The sequence below is a fragment of the Alligator sinensis genome, unplaced genomic scaffold (genome assembly GCF_000455745.1).
Source record: "Alligator sinensis unplaced genomic scaffold, ASM45574v1 scaffold467_2, whole genome shotgun sequence".
Taxonomy (NCBI): Eukaryota; Metazoa; Chordata; order Crocodylia; family Alligatoridae; genus Alligator; species Alligator sinensis.
Window position 1 is genome coordinate 998,823 of NW_005842129.1, and position 19,634 is coordinate 1,018,456.

Sequence of the window (19,634 nt, forward strand, 5' to 3'; positions counted from 1 at the left end):
CCCCCCTCCCCTCCCCCCCCCCCCCGCCCCTTCTCCTACCATGCCAGACTTACCTGCTGCAGGCAGTGTATTGGATATTGGATCAGTATTGACTGATATGCCTCCTTCAATATCGGCTATTGGTATCAGCCTCAAAATCCCTATCACTGTACCCCTAGTTTTGAGTAACAGAGGCTTGATAGGATAGCTCACATGACTGGAGTACTGTCATGGATGGATACAAACTGTTCAGGAAGGACAAGTAGGAGAAGGAGTTGCACTTCCTGTAAAATAGTAGCTATGTGATTGCTCAGACCTCCAGTATGAATCTGGAAACAGGCCTGTTGAAAGTCTCTGGTTTAGGGTCAGAGGGGACAGCAACAAGACTGTCCTGGTGGATGTCTGCTATAGACCACCAGAGCAGGAGGATGAGGTGGATGAGGCTTTCTTTGAACAGCTAGCAGAAGTGTCTTGATCACAGGCCCTGGTTCTCATGGGGGACTTAAATCACCCTGATATTTGCTTGGAGAGCAATACAGTAGTGAACAGGCAATTCAACAAGTTTCTGGAGAGTGCTGGAGAAGCCAACTAGGAATCCACGGTGTTCTTGACCTGCTGCTCACAAACAGGGAAGAATTGGTGGGGAATGTTAGTGGATGGCAACTTGGCCAGCAGTGACCACAAGATGATTGAGTTTAGGATCCTGAGGAAAGGAAGTAAGGAGAGCAGCAGAGTAAGGACCATGGACTTCACAAAAGCAGACTTTGACTCCCTCAGGCGATGGGCAGGATCACCTGGGAGGCCAGCCTGAGGAGGAAAGGAGTTAAGGAAAGCTGGTTGTATTTTAATGAAATCTTACTGAGGGCACAGGAACAAACCATCCCAATGCACAGGAACCATCCCAGTGCTCAGGAAGTCTAGCAAGTATGGCAGAAGACCAGCTTGGCTTAACAGGGAACTCTTCAATAAGCTAAAATACAAAAAGGAAGCTTATAAGAAGTGGAAACTTGGACAAACAATTAGGGAGGAGTATAAGACTATTTCTCAGGCATGCAGGGATGAAATCAGGAAGGCTAAAGCACAACTAGAGTTGCAGCTAGCAAGGAACATGAAGAGCAACAAGAAGGGTTTCTGTCAGTATGTCAGCAACAAGATGATCAGGGAAAGTGTGGGTACCTTACTGAATGGGGGAGGCAACCTACTGACAGGGGATGCAGAAAAGGCTGAAGGACTCGATGCCTTTTTCTTTTTACCACAGTCTTCACAGGCAAGGTCAGCTCCCGGACTACTGCATCTGGCATGGCAGTTTGGGGAGAAGGCGAGCATCCAACAGTGGTGAAAGAACAGGGTGGGGACTGTTTAGAAAAACTGGATATACGGTAAAAGCTCTGTTATCTAGCATCCCCCAGGAAATTGCCTGTTTGGACCGCTGCTTCTCCCACCACATCTGGGGCATTGCCGCCCCTCCTGTGGGCCCTGTAGGCCCCATGGGACATGGAGGCGGGCCCCGCACAGCCTCTTATGCCCCCAGGCCGTGGGGGCTAGGAGAAACCGTAAGTGCCACGGTGGGTACTTCCAGTTTTACTTTACCTTACAAGCCGGCATGCCAGTTAATAGAGCATGCCAGCTTGTAAGGTGTCAGTTAATGGAGCTTTTACTGTATACGTGTCCATGGAGCTGAATACAATGCACCCAAAGTTGTGGTTGTACAGTAGGGGGCACTACTACACAGAGCCACCCACCTCTCTGTGCCAGGTCCCAAACCACGTTTTGGGAGTTTTCCCTGGGGAGACGACAGCCAGCCAGCCCTCTTCCTGGAGAACACCCGCAACCCTGGGGTAATGCTGCCACCACCTAGGCACTGGTCTCAGTTAGGGCTCTGTGCTGCCTGGGGCACACAGACCCTGTCAGCATTGGGGGTGCTTTGTCCACTGGTAATATTTCTGGGTACCTCTTTCAGCCCAAAGCACCCCCAGATAACCTCAGGTGTGACTGAGGGAACATAAACAGGCAAGCTCTGCGGCCGGGCCAGGAGCAAAAGGCTTGCGTCTTACCCCTACAGTGAAACAGCCAGGCACACTGTAACCCGATACCTTTATTGATCGGGGGAGGGGGGGAGTAGAACAAGGAAGTCAGAATACACTTTGAATAAACAGAATCAATCAGAGTCTTAAATAGTCATGGACATGATAATCCTTTTAAAATGCATCTGCCTAGATATAAATCCTAACTCCTAGGTAATTTCCAAGTTTTTACTTACAGGAATTCATCCAGGCCATGGCCTGGAGACACTTTACTTATGGCTTTTCAAAATGCCCGCTGGAGGAAGAGAGCATTTCCCCCTCCCCTCAGGAATTTATCTGGCTAGGTCACCTGGTCGACCAGCCTGAACCAAATGGCAAACAAGTGAAAGAGAGGAGTACTCCTGGGGTGACCCAAGGGAGGGCAGAGAGAGGGGGATTTCATCACAAAGGGTACAGAGTGAGTTGGCCGATGTGATTGCAGAAAACTCCTGGTGATTGGGAGAGGTCCTGGACGATTAGAAACAAGCAAATAGAGTGCCCATCTTTAAGAAAGGGAAGGAGGAGGATCCATGGAACTACAGATCAGTCAGCCTCACCTCAGTCCATGGAAAAATCATGGAGCAGGTCCTCAAGGAATCCATTTCCAAGCACTTGGAGGTTAAGGTGATTAGGACCAGTCAGCATGGATTCACTAAGGGCAAGTCATGCCTGGCCAACCTGATTGCTTTTTATGATGAGATGACTGGCTCTGTGGATGCAGGGAGAGCAGTGAATGGGATATACCTTGACTTAAGCTAGACTTTTGATACAGTCTCCCACAATATTTTTGCAAGTAAGTTCAGGAAGGTATGGGTTGCATGAATGGTCTATAAAGTGGATAGAAAACTGGCTGGATCATTGGGCTCAGAGGGTAGTAGTGAATTGCTTCATGTGTAGTTGGCAGCTGGTCTCAAGTGGAAGACCCCAGGGATCAGTCCTGCAGCCAGTTTTGTTTAATTTCTTCTTCATTGACCTGGAAGATGGGATGGAGTGCACCCTCATCAAGTTTGCAGATGACACCAAGCTGAGGAGAGTACTACATCTGCTGGAGGGTAGGCCTAGGATTCAGAGACCTCAACAAATTGGAGGATTGTACCAAAAGAAATATCATAGGATTCAATAAGGAGAAGTGCAAAGTGTTGCACTTAGGATGGAACAGTCCCATGCACACCGGTGGGGACTGACTGGCTGAGCAACAGCTCTGTAGAAAAGGACCTATGGGTTACAGTGGGCAATAAGCTGACTATGAGCCAAGTGTGCCCTTGTTGCGAAGAAAGCTCATAGATTCATAGACATTAGGGCTGGAAGGGACCTCAGAAGATCATTGAGTCCAACCCCCTGCCCCAGGGGCAGGAAGTCAGCTGGGGTCATAGATTTCATAGACATCAGGGCTGGAAGGGACCTCAGAAGATCATTGAGTCCAACCCCCTGCCCCAGGGGCAGGAAGTCAGCTGGGGTCATAGATTTCATAGACATCAGGGCTGGAAGGGACCTCAGAAGATCATTGAGTCCAACCCCCTGCCCCAGGGGCAGGAAGTCAGCTGGGGTCATAGGATCCCAGCAAGATAAACATCCAATTTTCTCTTGAAGGCATTCAAAGTAGGTGCTGGAGCCACCTCCAATGGCAGGCTATTCCAGACCTTGGAGGCTTGGACAGTAAAGACATTTTTCCTTATGTCCAGTCTTGCAGGAGTTCATAACCATTAGACCTTGCTGTCCCTTGGGGCACTCTGGTGAACAAACGTTCCTCCAGATCCTGGTGAGCATGCCTTATAAACTTATAGGTGGCCATCAGATCGCCCCTGAGCCTGCATTTTTCCAGGCTGAAGAGTCCCATAGCTCTCAGCCTGTCGTCATAAGGTCTGTTTTCCTGACCTCTGATCATGCGCATGGCTCTTCTCTGGAATCTCTCAAACTTCTCCACACCCTTTTTGAATTGTGGGCCCCAAAACTGGATGCAGTACTCCAGCTGTGGCCTCACCAAAGCTGAGTACAATGGGAGAACGACGTCCTGGGATTTGCTTGAGAAGCATCTATGGATGCAAGCCAGTGTTTTGCTTGCTTTACTAGCCGCAGCGTTAAACTTCATCATGTTCTCATCCACCCATTTCCTGAGCCTGTCAAGCTCAGCCTGGATCACCCTCCTGTCCTCAGGTGTGGATGCTTTACCCAAAAGTTTGGTATCATCAGCAAACTTGGCCAGTCTGCTTCTGACTCCAATGTCCACATCATTAATGAAGATGTTGAAAAATATAGGCCCAAGGACAGAGACTTGAGGAACCCTACTGGTCACAGGGCACCATGATGATTGACTTCCATCAACCACCACCCTCTAGGTCTGACCATGGATCCAATTCCCTAGCCAGCAGATAATGGTGGACCCGAGGCTGCAGTTGGCCAGTTTTGCCAAGAGGTGATCATGGGATACCAGATTGACGGCTTTTTTGAAGTCAAGATTTACAACATCAATCCCCCTGTCCCTTGTCCAGGTGATAGGTCACCTGGTCATAAAAGGAAATGAGATTGGTCAAGCAAGACCTACCCGCAACAAACCCGCTGGCTATCCCTCAGGATGTTGCCATCAGACAGTCTGTTGAGAATGGCCTCTTTGATTTTTTCCTAAGACCTTACCTGGGATAGAGGTCAGGCTGATGGGCCTGTAGTTTCCCGGATCCACTTTCCTCCCTTCCTTGAAGATGGGCACCACATTGGCCTTCTTCCAATCTTCAGGCACTTCACCAGGGCACCAGGAGTTCTCTCACCAGAGTGCCAGGGGCTGAGCTGTGATGCTAGCCAGCTCCTTGAGTACCCTGGGGTGTAGACTGTCAGGGCCGGCCGACTTGAAGGTGTCCAGCCTCTCAAGGTGTTCCTTCATGAGGTCAGCATTGATGGAGGACAAGAACTCTCCCTCACTTGGGCCTCCCTGTTCCGTGATGGGCAGAGGTGTTCCATGGGACTGGTGAAAGACAGACGCAAAGCACCCATTTAGTAGGTTGGCTTTTTCCTGGGCGTCGGTCGTCAGTTGTCCCATCTGGTTTAGGAGGGGTCCAATGTTGCCCTTGCTTTTCCTCCGGCTCTCCACATATCTAAAAAAGGACTTTTTATTATCTTTGATCCGAGCAGCCAGTTGGAGTTCCGTCACAGCCTTGGCTTTCCTGGTTCGCTCCCTGCAGGTCCAGACCAATGCGGAATAGTAGGTCTTTCTTTTAGACTCAGGAGGTCCGCTAGTTCTTTGCTGAGCCAAGGGGGCTGCTGTGCCCTTTTGCTGCCTTTCCTCCGAGATGGAATAGCCTTAGCTTGTGCATCTAGGATCACTCCTTTGAGGAGCAACCACTGTTCCTGAACTCCTCTCCCCTTGGGGTCATGGTCCTTAGGACCTCACTGACAAGCCTCCAATTTGTCCACATCTGTAGTGGGGGGCCCAAAATTGGACAGAGTTAATGGCATGCTGGATTGCTTTAGTTGGAGTGTTGCCAGCAGATCGAGGGAAGTCATTCTTGCCCTCTTTGGCTCTGGTAAGGCCACATCTGGAGTACTTTGTCCAATTTTGGGCCCCCCACTACAGATGTGGACAAATTGGAGTGTCCATTGGAGGGCAGTGAAAATGGTTAGAGGTCTGGGACACATAACTTATGAGGAGAGGCTGTGGGACCTGGGCTTATTTAGTCTGGAGAACAGAAAACGGAGAGGTGATTTGATAACAGCTTTTAACTACCTGAAGGAATGTTCCAAAGGGGATGAAGCTACACTGCTCTTGGTGGTGGCATATGCAGTGTTGCCAACTCTCATGATTTTTGGTGCTGTTCTTAAAGTGTATGGTTTGGGAATGTGGAAAACTTAGCTCTTCCGTGTGTGTGTGTGTGTGTGTGTGTGTGTGTGTGTGTGTGTAAAATAAAATAAAAGAACTACGTTTTTCACATTCCTGAAGTGTAGACTTTCAGAGCAACACCAAAAATCATGAGAGTTGGCAATACTGCATATGATAGTACAAGGAGCAATGTTCTCAAGTTGCAGCAAGGGAAATTTAGGTTAGATAGCAGGAAAACGTTTCTCATGAGGAGGGTGGTAAATCAGTGTCACAGGCTTCCCAGAGGGGCTGTAGAGTCTTCAGTCTTGGAGGTTTTTAAGACCCAACTAGATAAAGCCTTGGTTCGGATGATATAGTTGAGAGTGGTCCTGCTTTGAGCAGGGGGTTTGTCTAGATGACTTCTTGAGGTCCATTCCAACCCTAATTATCTATGATTCTATATTTCATGCAAAAGTGACCCAGATTGAAGAGCCCTCCAGCTGTTGGGTTCTCAATGTCAATTCTAGAAGGAAGGCAGTCCTTAATGAGAACCAGGATGACTGTCAGAAAAATGGAGAACACAACTGGGGTGATGACGTATCCTTGCTTGATCCTAGTTTGGATAACAAATGGATATATCTCCAATTTGCTATATGGAATGGTCAGTCATCTGGTTGAGGAGGAGCCTTAGGACTTCGATATATTTTTCAGAACATCCAAATCTGACCAGTATTTTCCACAAGACGTTGTAATTGATGGAATTAAAGCCATAGTAAGGCCAATGAAGGTTATATACGGGTACTGATGTTGTTCCCAACACTCTTCTTGGACCTGGCAGGCAACAAAGATCATATCAATTGCCCCATGCAGTGGTCTGAAACCACGCTGAGATTCTGGCGGGACTTCCTCAGCCAGAGGTAGAAGTTGGTTCAGGAGGATGTGGGCAAGGATTTTTCCTACTGTGGAAAGGGAAGCGATACCTTGATAGTTCCTACACAAAACTTTTCTTTCTTGAAGGTAGTCATGATGCTGGCATTCTTCTGGTCCCTAGGATGAGACAGCAATATATAAGGCAGAAAGCAGAGTGCAGCAGATCAGGCAGAAGAATGGGATTGTAGCCATGCTTAGTGAGAGTACACAGATAATTTGTGGCAGGCCTGCCAAAAGTTGACCTCCACGGACTTAAGATCGTTACTGGTGCTCACAGTTTTGGTCCTGCGGGCCAGATGATTGCTGCAGGTCCGGACTGAGGGCCAGATTTGCGTCCTGAGCTGTCCTTGGGTGCTGGGTTTGGGCCTTGGAGCCCTGTGTGCCACTTCTGCCTAATCCCCACCCAGTTGGGATCAGGCTCCAGTTTCAGGGCCCTGCAGCACCCCTGCATGGCTGGATCCAAGCCCTGTGCTGCCCCTGCCCAGTGGACATTGGTTTAATGTTTGGGACTTGCTTTAGAGTGGAAGGCAAAGCCCTGATAGGTTAGCCAGGGGTGCTCAACTTCTGGCCAGTGGGCCAAATGCATCCCGCGGAGTTATAGGTAACTGGCCCACGGGCTCTCCACAGATGGGTAAATTTGGTAGCAGGGGAGCGGTGGTAACAAATATGGCCACCCTCCCCTGCTGCCAAATTCCCAAACCTCGAACCATGACAGGTTGGGACCAGGTCATACCACCACCATATTGAACGATATGGTGAAGGTTAAATGGAAATTTTTCCATTTCACTGAATGTTTCGATGTTATGATTGAAAATTCTAAACTTATAAAAGGAGGTACCTTTTCAAATATCACATATAAATTCTAGTCCTTGTAGCCACGTGATGTTATTGAGATCAAGAATTTTTCAGAATTCAGTAAGGAAGAAGACCAATTTTATGAATAACAAGGATATACAATTGTAATGCAAAGTATTAAAAATTTAAAAATAAGTTAGTTTCATAAGAGATGCAGATTCTCATGCTTTATGGTATAAGTCAAACTCTAGCTAATGGGGACAAGGAGTAGCATTCCCTGAAGGCAGGATAATCCATTACTGTAAAGTTTTGGGTTATTACTAGGGCTGTCAAGTGATTAAAAACTTAGATCATGATTAGTTGTTCAATTAAAAAAATTAGTCACAATTCATTGCAATTTTAATCACACAGCTGAAAACTCAAAATTATATGCAGAAAAATTCAAAATTATGCAAATTATGCCGATACTTTGGTGCAGGGGGTAGGTGTGGGGGGAGGGATTTGTGAAGGTGTTGGGGGGCTGTGTGTGTGTGTGTGTGGCTTGGAGCCTGGGGAGGGGGGCTCCCCACAGACCCTGGCAGGATGTGGGGTACTGTGGGTCAGGAGTGAGGGGCAGCAGGAGAGCTGGGGGGGGGCTGTGGCTTGAGAGGGAGGGGCAGACACAGACACACACAGACACATACAGACACACAGAGACAGCACCTAGCAGATAAATCAAGGCCCCCATGGTGAGGAAGGGAGTGAGACAGGGGTAGGTACTGGGGTGAATGGGGACCTGGGTTGGGGTGAGTCATGTGATGGAGCTGTGGGTGTATCATCCAGGGGTGCGGGGGGGCAGCTCCCCACCTCTGAGTGCACCCCCAGAGGAGCCATGGGGAGCACTTGCCCCCCAGATTTCTATGTGGGGTGGAGGTGGGCTGCCTGCTGCGGTCTGGGGCTCTATGCCCTGCTGCCTTTGCCCCAGGAGCTGTGCAATGCTATGTTGTGCCTCCTGCTGCCAGGTAGGTAGGGGATATGTGACATGGTTAGTGCACAGGTCTCGGGCAAAGCCAGCGGGCACAGAGTCCCAGCCCACAGCAGGCAGCCCACCTCTGCCCTGCACACAAATCTGAGGGGCATGTGCCCCCACAGCAGTGGGGAGCTGCCCCGCCCCTGTGTCCTGGATGAGCCTCCCACATCTCCATCCCACGACCTGGCCCTAGGGCCCCATTTACCCCTACCCCACTCCCTCCCTCCATATGGGGGCTTCTATCTGTGACCACTTCCTCCAGCCCTTCCTTCCCCTTCCCCCCCCCCACACTTACTGGCACAGTGCTGCTCTACATGCAGGCTGCATGTGTGTGTCTCTGTCTATGCACATGCCTGGACTGCCCTGCGGTCCTCTGCACTGCCAGTGCTGCCCCGCTGGGCAGCCCGGAGGTGGCTGAGTGGAATCGCATTTAACTGTGATTAATTGACAGCCCTAGTTATTAGCAGGGTGCATTGCATCAAGTCTTTGTGAAGGGTCCTGGGGTCAGGAACTGGAACAATTCATGCATATTACCCAAGATAATCATTGGATAAAAATCATAATAATCTTGAGATCAGGGGCCAGAACCCAAGTCTCAGCTGAATGGCTGAACCATTAGGCTACAAAGTTAGATTTCCTTTAGTTTGCTCTCCTTTGGGCCCTATGATGCCTGCCTGCCTGTACAGTGACCCAGGTTTAATAGAAGGTACCCCTCCACTCAGACTGTTCTGTAGTCCTGTGATTACACATTTTCCTCAGAAGTGGGTCAGTATGGTTTTGAATTCCCTGTGGAGGGCCTAGGACCCAGGTGTTCCATTGCTTGGGTAAGTGCAGTAACCACTCAAATGATGTATAAAAGGTGAGCAGTTAAAGCACCACTTCAGTCTGTGTTTGTTGGTGTGCATTTGATATGCTCATGGCATGCCAACAGATTATTTTTTGCAACGGCATCATCTACATTCTGCTTAAGACCTATTCAGGCACATGGTTTACCAATCTGGATCTGGCCCCTATTTGGCTAGCTAGTTTCAATGCCAGAGATTTACTATGCAGTCTTGGGCAAGTCACATAAGGCAAAAAGGTTTTTTTATGTCAGTTTTCTATTCTTTTGGGGTCCACCTTTGGAAAAAAGGTTTTGAAGTCTGTGGTTCAAAATACTTTGCTAGCGCTAAGGATTAATATTTATTTTGTATGAGTTAACATTAAGCAGAAATTGTTCTTTTGAGTGTCATGAATTGTATGTATTTAGATTATCTTTTTATCCTTATTGCTGCATAGACATTGGGCCAGGTTCTGCTGGTGGAAATCTGCTATTTGCACTAGTTAAGATGCTAAAACATGCTTTTTACATTAAATATCCTTTGGTCCTAGGCAGTATAAATTATATACTTTCTGTCTTCAGGGAAAATGTGTTTGCATAAATGTTTAATAAGTGTATTGTGCCAGTTTATGTAACTAAATAGATGTAAGTTAACAATGTCGTCTTCTCTTGCCACAAACACATTCCCTTGAGACATGTGATTTATGATTAATGCACTTAAGCAGCATGTATAAAAAATGGTGTAGGTTAATTCCTGCATGGAAACTACCATTGGGTGTTTCAGTGCAATTGAAATTCACTGGAACTGGGAAGGTACAGGGACAAAGTTTATTTCAGAAATCAGTTCAATACAGGTGAAATTTGAAATCTAGAATTTAGTTTAAGATCAGTGGGGAGAGGTATTCAAATGTGTGGATATGTGCTAGATATAGGGGAGTATAGAACCTGTAATATGTTTGGAATATCATAGACTGTTGAAGATGTTTAAGGGTGAGAATTTAAGTTTTTTAACCTTTTCAGGATCAAGTGAGTGAGCAGGGTAATAGGTAGGGACAGGGAAGAACTTTCTTTCTGTCTGTTTCTCAAAAAGATAAAACTTCAAAATATTTTAAAGATTAAGCTTCCTGGAACCTAGCACTTCTCTGTGTTGTTCCTCCCCTATCATGAGAACTCTATAAATACAGGCAATAAAGGCAGTGTGTGTACATACTTGTGTTTGTGTTGAGTGCTCCTTTAGATACTGCCAACTTTCCTAGCTACAACTAATTAGTAAATACAGAAAGGCAACAGCTACAAATACCCGTTTCAACATTTCTCCTTTTCATAAGTCAAAAAATTATTCTGTTAGGACTTCATTGCACAGCTAGGTTCTCTGCTCCTGTTCCTGGCCATTTGTATTGGTGAGGTAGCATAAAGTGGCTGGAATCTGGTTTTAAGAGGCCAAATGAGAATTTTTCTGGTGTAGTGGAGTCTTGGTTGTAGCCGTGTTGGTCTAAGGACATAGGCAGACAAGATTCTTTGGGTAGATGTGATATCTTTTATTAGATCAATTAAATAGTTGGGAAGATTGTTCTTTGAAAGGTTTTGGACACAAACACCCTTCTTCAGGCCTAGAGAGAGCCTGCTGGCGAATTGTGTGCTTTCCTGGGTAGACTAGAAACCAATATGCAAAATTCAGGTCTGTGAAAATGCAAATGCGTGGCAGTGAGGATCAGAGCGAGAGGAGACAATAGGTGTGAGACAGGTGGGGTGTGGAAAGGGGGAATGTTAAACTGGTGATACAAGAATATAGCTGGTAAAATGGAGACAGGTTACCTGGGGTTATTGTATAGCAGGCCAGTTATAATTTACCATAAATCCGATGTCTATATTTAGTCCATGATTTTTTGTATCTAGTAGATTTATGAAGATGGTCTTTATTGTTTCACAAAGCTTCACAAACTCAGCCACAGGCACTGAGCTCAGGGTCAGCAGAATGCAGACTGTGTCCCTGTGCCCATGCCCACGTTCTCCTGCCCCTGCCCCCGGTGCCTGATGCAGTGCAGGGAGTTTTTATGAAGCTTTGTGAAGCGCTCAGCACTGCCACAGGCAGACAGGGTTCCTTGGGTGAATTTGATATCTTTTATTAGACCAACCCAAATGGTTGGAGAATAGTTATTAAGCAAGCTTTCAGGTTCAAAAACCTTTCGTCAGGCTAAGGAAGCTTCAGCAGTTGGTGTGTGCTCTTCCTGGATGCACTGCCACAGACATTGGAAGCCCCTCCCCCTCTGCATATATGGGGGAAGCATGTGGCTCTGGGTGGCAGATAGTTCAGTAGCCTGTTGGTGCTGTCTATGCTGTGCAAACTGAGCGTTTAATGTTGCATATTATTCAGTTTATTTTGCTCTGTTAAATCATTTCATACTCAGTTTTTGCTCTCTCAAACCAGTTAATATTAGTCAGTTTTTTACTTTCTTAAAACAGCTCATATTCGGTTTATTTTGATCTCTCTACTTTACATTCCTAGATTTAAACATTTCATATTGTTCACTTTTATGTGTGTTTTCCTGCTCTGATTGACTTCTTGGAACTACTTACCCAGATTTATACATACTTCAAATAATTCAATTCTTTCTGATTTTCTGCTTTCCGTTTTTATGTTTACATTGTTTGCTCTGCCTTTGGTTTGCATGAGCTTCAGAAAATTTTACAGTTAGAAGGCATGCAAAGGTAGTATATTAAGTTTTATTTATTGTCACCAGGTTTAGAATTTTTGGAAAACCTGGTATTTACTGTGAAAAAAGCAACATTTATGATTATTAACTATATTAATATGCAGTGTATCCTACCATGTACCTTCCACTACAGTTTTGTTTTGCTGGCATGCTAGCACTCCAGCACCTTACAAGGTAGACATTGTAGGTTTTTTGGCACTCCAGCCAAAAATGTTGCCTACCCCTGTCTTACAGGATGGCTTTACTGCAAGTTAATCCTATTTCAGTGTATGTACCTGAATGGTTTCTAGGCACTCCAAGGGCTATGGAACCTACACTTCCTTCATCCCATCAAAGTACACTACCCACCAACCTTTGCTCAGACCCGGTATCCAGCCCTGCTCTTAAACAGGCCTACTGGGTGGCCAAGCAAGGGGCATATGTGGGGCTAGGAGATTAAGTACTCAGGAGCGTGTCTACACAAGACACTTTACTGTGCAGTAACGCATCACTATGTAACTGTGAGCAGCAGTTACTGTGCATTGAAATAGGTTAATGCACGATTTTCCACTACCTCTAAATACAGGTAGTAGATTTAATGTACATTTTCTAATGTACATAGCTGGCCAGGCAGCAGGGGCATGGGAGAACTGCCCCCTCCCCCAGGCAGCTGCCTGCTTCCTAGCCCCCGCTCAGATCAGCCGATTGGAGAGGGGTCTGGGACAATGTCCCCTGGCCCCATAGCAGGCACGTGCCCGCCCTGGTTCTGAGCTTGGAGCCAGGACTGGGACGTTGTCCCCTGCCCTGGGCATCTCCCTGCTGCTGGGGCTGGCTCCAATCTCGGAGCCTGGGAGGTGACAGTGTCCCCTGCCCCCAGAGCAGGCAGCATCTCCCAGGACCTGGCTCTGATCCCAGAGCCAGGGCCCAGGAGCTGCCTGCTACAGGAGCAGGGGACATTGTCCTAACCCCCACTCCAAGATCAGAGTCGGAGTCAGGCAGAAGGCAGCTGTCCAGGGCAGGGGTGTAGAGTGGGAGGCAGCTGCCCCAGAGGTGGGACAGCTTCCCCAACACCCAGGAACCCAGGCCTGACCCTGTTGCCCACTGCCAGCCCAGGGCTGGCACCTAGGGGAGCCTAGAGCTCCCCCTGGCTGCTATATTGTAGGAGAGCAGGACAGGAGTATCCCTGCCCTGACCTGCACATAAAGGTACTAGAAATCAGCACCTTAAACTAATGTGCCAAATTGTAAGTATAGATGCTGACTGAGAGCAAACTTCTCTCAGTCAGCCTAAACTGCAGGGGACCACAGGGGGTGGGGAGAACTGTCCTGGCTCAGCAGGATGGTTCCTGCCACCCATATGGAGATCAGGACCACTCCTATCTGCAGGGTGGGGAGAGCTGTCCTGGCTGCTGGGCAGCTGCCTCCCAGCCATGTGGAGATCAGGACCCATCCCAGCAACTGGAACAGCTCTCCCTGCCCTATGGAGATCAGGATCACCTTCTGTACACCCTGCCAGCCTGGGGCTGGCACCCAGGGGAGCCTGGAGCTCCCCCTGGCTGCTGCAGGGGGGGCCGAGCAGGGCAGGAGCAGCCCTAGACTGAACTGCTCCCATCAGGAGCAAATTTGTTCCTGATGGGCACATGTTCAGATGTGTGCCTAGTGACACAGTTGTTGCCCTTGAGTCAAGGGGGTCCCAGGTTCTAGCCTGGTTCCTTTTTCCCTTGGGGGGGAGGGGGAAACTTTTCTATTACTTTCTATCCAATGAATATTAAATGCGTAGTGGAAACTTTTCCAATACTTTCTATCCAATGAATATTAAATGCGTAGTACAGTAAGGCCAGCTTCAAGAGGCAAACTGGGGAGGGGCCTGGTCTTATGGCTAAGGTACTTTGCTGTCTAGCAGGAGATGCGGGTTCTAACCCCAGTCTGGGTACAGGGTACTTAGAACCCTGGTATTCTGCTCCATTGCCAAGTACTATAACCACAAGTTTCTTCAGCTAAAAAGTAGGAGGGACCTCTTTTTCCAGCCAGTTCATATGCAGGGTGATTCTTTTTGCCAGAAGGGGAAATAGAATCTAAAACTATGCATAAATCAGTGGTACTCAACCTTTCTGACCAGTGGGATGAATGGGCAGTGCTCAGGCCATGTGCAGGCCAGATCCGGCTTATGGTCCGAGCCTGACATGGGCTGGTCGTGGCAGGACCCCATCCAGCCACCTGGAAGGGTGCAGTGTGCATCCCAGCTCCAACTCCAACCTGGCTGGGGGGGGCCCAGCCCTGTGAGGGGAAGGGGCATGGCCCAGCCTCAACCCAACCCTGTGGGGGACAGGGGGCATGGCCCAGCTCCACGGAGGAAGAGGATTTGAGCCACCCCCAACCTGGCTCCATGGGGGAAAGGAGGTGTGGCCCAGCCCCAGTCAATCCGGGGAAAGGGGTGTGGCCTGGTCTCATTCACCTGCAGGGGTGGGGGAGGGGGCATGACCTGGCCCCAGCCTTCTGCTTGGGGCTTGGGAATTTGGCAGCAGGGGAGAGTGGGCATATTTATTGCCACCAGATTTCCCAATGTGTGGGGAGCTCCGTGGGCCAGAAACCTATGGCTCTGTGAGCCACACTTGGCTGGTGTACCAGAGGTTGAGCACCCTGTGCATTAGCACTAAAAGCTGCAGTTATGTGCCTATGTACGTGTCAGTTAGGCACATAAAGTGAAAAGGGTTGTACGTCTGTCTCCAGTGGCCAGCAGTAGCTGTGGTGATGGAAGATTTGCCATAATTGTGGGAACTATGTTTCAGAATTGATTTGTAATTATTTGAATTTGTGAAACTTGGATTATGTACATGTTGTATTTTTAATGATATTTCAGTACACCCAGAAGACCAGATCAATTGGATCACCCAGCAGGACAGAGATCAGCTTCCCCATCCCTTACGCAGCCTGCTCAGACTGGTGAGAGCACAAGAGATATGAGGCGTCATGGTCAGGCCAGCCAACAGGCAGATGGACCTAGGAGGACTCTCCAAGTGGATACCAGAAGTCAAAAATCAGGACGGTCTCCCTCTGTTTCACCAGACCGAGGCAGCACCCCTACCTCACCTTATTCTGTCCCACAAATTGCGCCCCTTCCAAGCAGCACTCTTTGCCCTATATGCAAGACAACAGAACTCACTTCCTCCCCTAACCAGCCAAACTTCAACACCTGTACACAGTGTCACAACAAGGTCTGCAACCAATGTGGATTCAACCCTAACCCCCATCTCACTGAGGTAATTGCTTCTATTTTTCTACACGATTTTATTCAAAATGTCAAGTCAGGAAGTGGATAATAAAATGATTTAATACCTGATCATCTTTGAAATTTTTAAGATGCAAAGAAACAGATTGGTGTCCTGAGGGAACATGTTTTGCTATAAGACAGCAGGTCTGAGTTCAAATTTTAGATGATGTCTTCCTTTCCTAAAGCCTGGAGATTGTATCTTCAGCTTCTGCATCCGTGAATGGTTAGCATCCTTGTTTCTTTTAACAGTGACACTTCTGGCTGATCAGTGGATGATTGTGTTTATCTGAGGCTTGTAGGGGCAGAAAGCAAAGTTATGATATTCAGGAGGCAAGCTAGCCCTTTGTGGAGGCACAGTTTTCATTTAGATTCCTGTTTTCAGATGGTGAGCTCATGGATTTCCTGAGCCAGGGAAGTTCCACATGCATGGAAGTGTCCTAGGAGGGAAGAATTTATTCTACAGTGTGAGCTGAATACTGTGACAGGTGGCAGTACTGGAATGATGATATTTTAGATTTTGAGTGATACAGGTGTTAAGCTTTGCTTTGAATGAATGCCTGACAGTATTGGAAACTGATATTTTCATTAGATTAGCTGGTGGGAGAAAAGTGAAAATACTTGTTTGCAAGTTGGTTTCTACTTGTGAAGTGTTTCACTTGCAGTGTTTGATGTGGGATGTGTAAAATATATGCATGATATTCCTGTGGGAAGATTTGACAGTGTTTGGGGTAGCCGAGTGACACAGTACTGAGGACATGCTGGTGCGTGGGATTCCTTGAATCACTTGATCAGTCTTATTTGCATCTCTGACTGTGAGAACATATAAATTCTTAGCTGAAACACAGGACAGGTAACTTTTTTGCAGCTCTTTGGGAGGCAAATAGTTGAAAAGTATTAAAATCTCCATACATTTCCTAGGTAAAATTAATGAAATGTCAGAATTTTGGGTAAAATTTTCAAATGCACAAATATAACTTAGGTACCTAAGTTCTATTTTCACTTAGGGTTTGCTACACCATCATAGTGGTGTGTCATAGCCAAGGTGAGCTTGAGTATCCTCTTCCATACCTTGCTTACCGCTGTCCACAGGTATGATCCAAATGCAGCAATTCACCCATGAGTGAGGGTGAGGAAGTTGTGGCCCATCCTGGTCCAAACATGCTGCTGCTGCAGTATAGGCAAACCCTTAAGCTTAAGTTAATGTGAGTCTTAAAGTTCCTGAGTCATAAAGGTATCTTTAAAAAAATTATCTTAAAGAGCAGACAGTGACTCTACAGGCAGTGGAAGGAAGAGCCTGTCACTAAGAAAGTATACTAAAGAACAATATGAATGTGTAGGGACAAAATTAGGAAAGCAGTAGCAAAAACTCAGCCATGACTAGAAAAAGCTGCTCAAAACAACAAGAAATAGTTAGAAAAAAAGATTAGGCAAGCCATGGCTTTGATCATAGCGGAAAAGGTGAGCTAATAACAGAAGACACAAAGAAGGTGGTTTCTCAGTGCATCCCATGCTTCATTTTTCACAGAGACTTGTTAAATTAATTTAAACGAGATTGGGATGCAGATAACAATAAGTAAAAACCATGGCAGAATTTTTTTCCTTAATGTAAATTAATTTAGGTCAGCAGGATGTAGCAGAATTCCTCCCTAGGTCCTGAGTAAATATCAGAGCCACTTACAATGGTATTTGCTAACTCATTAATGACAGTTGAGAACTGGAGAAGAGGTAACATAATGTCCATTTTTAAAAAACAGAAGAATGGGATCCAGGGAATCACAGAACAGACAGCCTCACTTCAATACTTGGAAAGGCATTAGAACAAATTATAAATGTTAAGTTTGTAAATATTCAGAGAAAGAAGGGTGATTACTAGCTGCCAACACAGATCTGTGAAGAGCAAACCATGACATTTTAACTTGATTTCTTCCTTGGACCTATTAACTTGTTTGGTGTGTAAGGAAAGGCAGTGGACATGTCATACCTGGATTTTAGTAATACTTTTGGCACAGTCCCATGTGACTTTTTACTAAGTATGACTGAGAATTGTGGGTTAGATAGAATTACTAGTAGGTGGATTCATAATCAGTTGAATAACCACAAGCAAAAAATAACTATAAATGGATTGACATCAGAATGGCAAGAGTTCTCAGTGGGGTTCCACTGGGTCTTCTCCGGATTTAGGGCTGATTAACATTTTTATTGATAACTCAGGTAAAGGACTGGAGACTCATTGATCACGTATGCACATGACCAAACAGAGTGGTTTCAAGCATGTTGCAGTTTAGGATTAAAATTAAAAAGGATATGGATAAATTGATGAACTGGGCAATAGATAACAAAATATAATTCAGGAAAGACAAATGCGAGGGGGAAAAAGAGGGGGAAAAAAACAAACGCACAAATACAGAATTCTAATATAATAAAAGCTGTAGCACTTCTGGCTGTGTGTCTGTCTGTCCGTAATGTTCTGGGCTAACTGCACATGTGCCGCCCATATCCTTACTGACAGATAGACACACAGGCAGAGGCGGTGGGGGCCAGGCTGTGCCCCACCACACAGAGGGAAGGGGATGGGACCGGAGGTGGGGCAGCGGGGGGTGTGGCGCACGGCCCTGTTGGGGTGTGGCATGTGGCATGGTTGGGTGGTGCGGTGTGCAGCCACAGAATGCCACACAGGGAGTGGCTGTGGGGTGTGCGGGCAGAGCTCGCTGGCTGCAACACATGGCCGTGGGGTGGGGCGTGCCACCCGCACCTGCTCCCCACACAGCACCCTGCGACTGCGTGCCGTGCCCCCCCGTGTGGGGGTTGCCCACTGGCTATGGCTGTGGAGCACAGGGCATGCAGCGGGGTGTGGTAGGCGCAGGAAGGGCCCGCCAGCTGCAGCATGTTGCCGCAGGGCACAGCATACATCCTGCGGCCACAAGGCATGCCCCCCCCCCCCCCCCGCATGGGGAGCGCCTGCTTGCTGCAGCCATGGGGCTTGCGGGGGCGGGGGGGGGTGGGGAGTTGGCATATGGGTGTGTGGGCAGCGCCTGCTAGCTGCAGCACGTGGCCACAGGGTAGGGTGCGCCCCCAACGCCTGCTCCCTGTGCAGCACCCTGCGGCTGCGCGCCACACCCCCTGCATGTGTCCTGCGCCACACCCCAGAGCCATGCCCCATGCCATATAGCCAGTGGGTGCTCCCACCACTGTGGCCGCTCCCCACACCACACCCCTCGGGTGTGTGCCACCCCCCTTGCCCATGCAGCCAAGCGCTCTGCACCACACCCCAGGGCCACTCCCCATGGCACATGGCTGCAGCCGGCAGGCAGTCACCATACTGTGGCTGCTCCCTGTTCCATGCCCTATGACCGTGTGCCACTTCCTCTTCATGCCTGCTTGGCACACCTCCCCACGCGCCATGCCACGCCACACCACGCCACCCCGCACCATGCCCTACAGTTGTGCGCCACCCCCTTTGCATGCCCACATGGCATGCCCCCCTATGTGCCATGCTAACCCCGCCTGTGCGCCATGTCCCCCCACATGCCCTGCGCCACATCCTGGGGCTGCTCCACTTGGGCACAGCCTGCAGGCACTCCTCGCGCCATGGCCACTGCCTGCACCATGCCCCATGGCCATACACCATGCCCCCCATGCACCCCATGGCTGCTGCCCATCCCACGGGGCTACAGCCAGCAGGCTATCCCCGCACCCCGGTGCCATGGCCGTTTCCGGTGCCATGCCCCACGGTCATGCATCGCACCCCTCAGTGCAGCCATGCACCACAGCCCCCCATTTCACACCCTGCAGCCTCTCCTCATGCCATGTGGGTGCAGGCTGCGGCCACTCCCCACACTGTGGCAGCTCCCTGTGCCATACGCCCCGTGCTACACCCTGGGTCCGCTGCTGGCAGGCAGTCCCTGCACCCCCGTGTCATGGCTGCTCCCTGTACCATGCCCTGTGGTCGCACACCACACCTCCCTGCACCACATCCCAGGACCACTCCCCATGCCATGCAGCTGGCAAGGGCTCCCCCTGCCATGGCTTCTCCCCACACCATGGCGCGTGCCACGCCCCCCCTGCACACTCTGTGTCACACCCCAGGGCCACTCCCTGCATCACACAGCCAGTGAGCGCTACCTGCACTGTGGCTACTAGTGAAAGGTAACATGCTTGGCAGTAGTACTGCCAAGAAGGATCTGGGGTTTATGATAGATCACGTATTTAGCATAAATCATTGTGCTACTGTTACAGAAAATGCAAATCCAGTTTTGGGGTGCATTAATAGAAGCATTATATGAAAGAT

General features: G+C 48.5%; 1 protein-coding gene across 1 annotated transcript in view; it reads left to right on the forward strand.

Moving 5' to 3' along the window:
- The window catches only part of BSN (bassoon presynaptic cytomatrix protein), a 496,460-nt gene that overhangs the window by 25,014 nt on the left and 451,812 nt on the right, over positions 1–19,634 (forward strand). Inside the window, exon 2 of the mRNA XM_025205791.1 lies at positions 14,936–15,335. Within this exon, the coding sequence (XP_025061576.1) occupies positions 15,036–15,335 (300 nt within the window). The 5' untranslated portion in view covers positions 14,936–15,035. The remainder of the gene's footprint in view (positions 1–14,935; positions 15,336–19,634) is intronic.